The sequence below is a fragment of the Anser cygnoides genome, chromosome 1 (genome assembly GCF_040182565.1).
Source record: "Anser cygnoides isolate HZ-2024a breed goose chromosome 1, Taihu_goose_T2T_genome, whole genome shotgun sequence".
In the NCBI taxonomy this organism is placed as follows: Eukaryota; Metazoa; Chordata; class Aves; order Anseriformes; family Anatidae; genus Anser; species Anser cygnoides.
This window is the reverse complement of record NC_089873.1, coordinates 45,436,533-45,440,000: the sequence shown is the minus strand read 5'-3', so window position 1 is coordinate 45,440,000 and position 3,468 is coordinate 45,436,533. Positions and strand designations below refer to the sequence as shown.

The window sequence follows — 3,468 nt, the reverse complement described above, 5'->3', positions numbered from 1 at the left end:
GAGAACGAGATGTTGTTCTGACAGTCACAGGAGACAGGGGAGGCCCTAAAGGATTCTGTGTGAGATGGATTAGGACAAGCAGAAGGAAAAAAAATGCAACAAGAATAATTTATTTACACACTTCAGGAAGGAAAGACTCTTTGGTAGGTGATTTCTTCCTTCTGTAAGACAGGGAGTCTGCAGAATTAAAGCCCCAGGGGACCTAGTCATAGTGTGCCAGTGTGAGGGACCAGGCCCCTCCAGTTCACAGTACAGAACACTTAGAAGAGAAAAGATGGCTGCATTAATGAACAGTTTTGCTTAGCTGGTCCTGAGACAGGGTTTTTCTACTACTGAGATCTCCTCAGAGTCTGTCCTTTCTTGTGAAAGATGCCCTTGAATATTGCAAATTCTCTGAATCCCACTGTGGGGACAAAACGTATTAGTTCTGGCAGCAAGTCACTTAATCTTAAGGAAATTTTTGTTCCCAGGGCAGGAGGAGATATTTTGTGTCCTCACAGAAGTAAGTACAGTACCTCAGATGCCAGCCCTTAAGATATGTTAGTCTTCTCAAGGATCAAGAAAAACGTTTAAAAATTCCTCTGTCTGAAAGTTGGAATACGGTAATTAAACATATACGTGTGTACGTGTGCGTGCGCGTGTGTACGTGAGCATGTGCGTGCGTGCGGACAGACAACCTTTCAAGTAGCCGAGAGAAACTAGAAAATTGGCTGGGTGCCATCCCTGAAATGGAAGTCCGGGCTGAGCATGTCTTGTGTTTTTTTCTGTAAATCCCAACGCAGCTTTCTCTGTTTCTGGACAGAGGCCATGGAGAGGAACGGTGCTGCCCTTCCCCAGACAGTGGACCCCACACACCACTTCCACATAGCACTGCTGGATCAGAGACGGAGGCTGCGTGGTCAAATTGCTCACCTTCACAAGGCAGCTCGTAAAATAAACAAGCTCCGCAAAAGGTCCCTGATTGCCAACATCAGCGGGAGCTCGCTGACCGCCGCGGGAGCAGTCACGGCCATCGTGGGGCTGTCCCTGAGCCCGGCTACACTGGGAGCCTCCCTCCTGGCATCGGCTGTGGGTTTGGGCCTAGCCACTGCTGGGGGGGCTGTCAATATCACCTCCGATCTCTCCTTGGTGCTCTGCAATTCCCGGGAGGTGAGAAAGGTGCAGGAAATTGCAACGACTTGTCGGAAACAGATGAGGGAAATCCTCGGCTGCCTGGAATTCCTCCGCCGCGGGCAGGGCCCAGGGGACCCCACACTGCTCCAGTCAGAGAAGAGGGCCTCCATCTCGCTGTACAACTCTGTCTGCTTCTTGGTCTTCTGCGGCTCCCACAGCTTCCTTGTGCCAGAATACACAAAGGAGGTCACAAAAGTGAGCCAGGCCGTGCTGAAGGCCAAAATCCAGAAGCTGGCTGCCAACCTTGAGACCTGTACCAGGGCAATGGACGAAGTCTGTGAACTCCTTGAGTCCAGGACACAGCTTCCCCCACGAATGAGGAAACAGCCTGGGTGCTAAAACCACCACTGAGACCCCAAGACCATCCAGCTGAAACTGTTCGCCCCATAATTAAACCAGGTTATGATGGACACGTGGACTATCGGGTACACGGCAGCAGATCCCAGAGCCTGATCACAGAAGGTGGCCATTCCTCAGTCTCGTTTCCCCAGCCACCTAACTCTGCCTCCACATGGCAGCAGAAAGGAGTTGGTCAGCAGACCCATGAAGTCCCTGCAGTTTTGGTGCTGACTGACTGACCCTGGATTGTAAATAACTCATGAATCTATGAACAGTGAGAGGGCTGGGATACCCTCAAAGAGCCAGCAGCCACCAGTTTCCAGTAGAGTACAGTCCCATTACCAAGGTACATCTGGAAAGGCTGTTGAAGCAAGCAGCCCCAGATATGATAGACTGTATGGATGGCTCATCATCCCAGGGTGAAATAGAAGGGCCAGAAACTGTTGTGTCTTTTAAAGAAACTTCTCCTGGCTGAGAACTGTGATGTTTGTATTCTATTTATTTACAGAGGAAAATTTTAGGGTTTTGATGTTGTATTTAAAAATTTTGCCTTTTTTTTTTAAAAAAAAAAAAAAAAAAAGATCTCTGCTCCAAGGTGATACAGCTGTTCTGAGAGGCAAAGCAAGTCTGTGGCATGTGAGAGCAAGTTACATGATCTTTGTCTGTGAGGGAGGGCAAACCCCTATAGGAAATTGAAAGCATGGCCTGAATGACAGTAGTTATAAAACATGGGGAACTATGGTTAATCAGTGACAGATCTTAGGAAACAAAATAGGGAGAAAGATTGGTCAGTGACCCTGGGACCAGGGACTGCCTTGGGGTACTCTCAGGGGAGAAAAGTAAGTGTACCTTTTGGAGCAGGGAGGGAAGAGTAGGCTTGTGTCACTGGTCTGTGTTGGAGCCCAGCTCTGATGGGAGCACATCTGAGAGATGGAGGTGCCACTCTCCGTGCAGTCAAACAGCCTGTGAAACCCACAGTGACTTGTCTGGGAAGGGAGGAGGCAGTGCTCCCGGAGAGCTACACTTACTGTTAGCAGTGCTTCCAAGGGAAGGCTTCACATTGACAATACATACACTGGTACTAATAATCAAGAGGGGTGCAGAGGAGCAGGATGATTCAGTGGTCAGAGCCCTTAGGAAGCAGGAGGAATGACTTGGGATCCAGTTTCAAGTGACTGTTCTGCTAAGTACATACCTAGTGATTTTCAGCCCCTCAGTGCCTCAGTTCCCTGTCTAAAAATGGGGACAGTAGCACTTCCCTACCTCACAAGGGTGTTTCTGGGACAAATATTGCAGAGTGCTCAAGTGCAGTGATGATGGGGATCATGTCAGTACCTGGAAGAGGTACATGGAAGACACCCCGGAAGCTAGCTTGAGACAGCTAGAGGACTTCACATAGCGACAATTCCACCTCCACAGGTAGACCCCAATCCGTAGGGGAACTTCCTGCAGAAACATGAATCAAAATTATCAGAAAAGCCAATCTGTAATTCTGTAGCACCAAGAAAACCATGGGAAGGGCAACACTCCATCTCACAAAGCTTGACTATTTCTCCTTACCTTGTCTCTTTCTCTCATGACTTCAACTTTTGTTTTGGCACGTAAAACAAAAGCTTTGGTCCCATAGAATGTGACTCGGATTTCTGTAATGCCCATGTTTCTTTGCCATAAATGAACAAGTACATTGCTAGTTTGATTAAATAAATATGAAGCCCTTTTGTGTCAGTGTCTCTCTGCAACCTGCATGTGATCACATTCCTGCCCCCCTGCCTCACCCCACAGCTCCAGACACTGTGTGAGCAGCTGGATGTGCTCAAAAGGGGAGAATGAAAAGTGAGATCATCAGCTCCATGCTACCCAGCTGGCGTTTGTGTATGAGTGTCTGCGTTTACATCTGTGTGACTACATATCCTGGTGTGCACATGAGCCCATGCACCCTGTGCATGTTGGTCTCTG

General features: G+C 48.5%; 1 protein-coding gene across 2 annotated transcripts in view; it reads left to right on the top strand.

Moving 5' to 3' along the window:
- Positions 1-3,227, top strand: part of APOLD1 (apolipoprotein L domain containing 1) — a 3,987-nt gene extending 760 nt beyond the window's left edge. The window contains exon 2 of one of the 2 annotated variants that reach the window (XM_013196688.3): positions 803-3,227. In XM_013196688.3, the coding sequence (XP_013052142.1) occupies positions 808-1,512 (705 nt within the window). In that variant the 5' untranslated portion in view covers positions 803-807 and the 3' untranslated portion in view covers positions 1,513-3,227. Of the gene's footprint in view, positions 1-782 lie in introns of both variants that reach the window. The other variant, XM_048053875.2, reaches the window with a different exon arrangement.
- Positions 3,228-3,468: the final 241 nt, after the last annotated feature.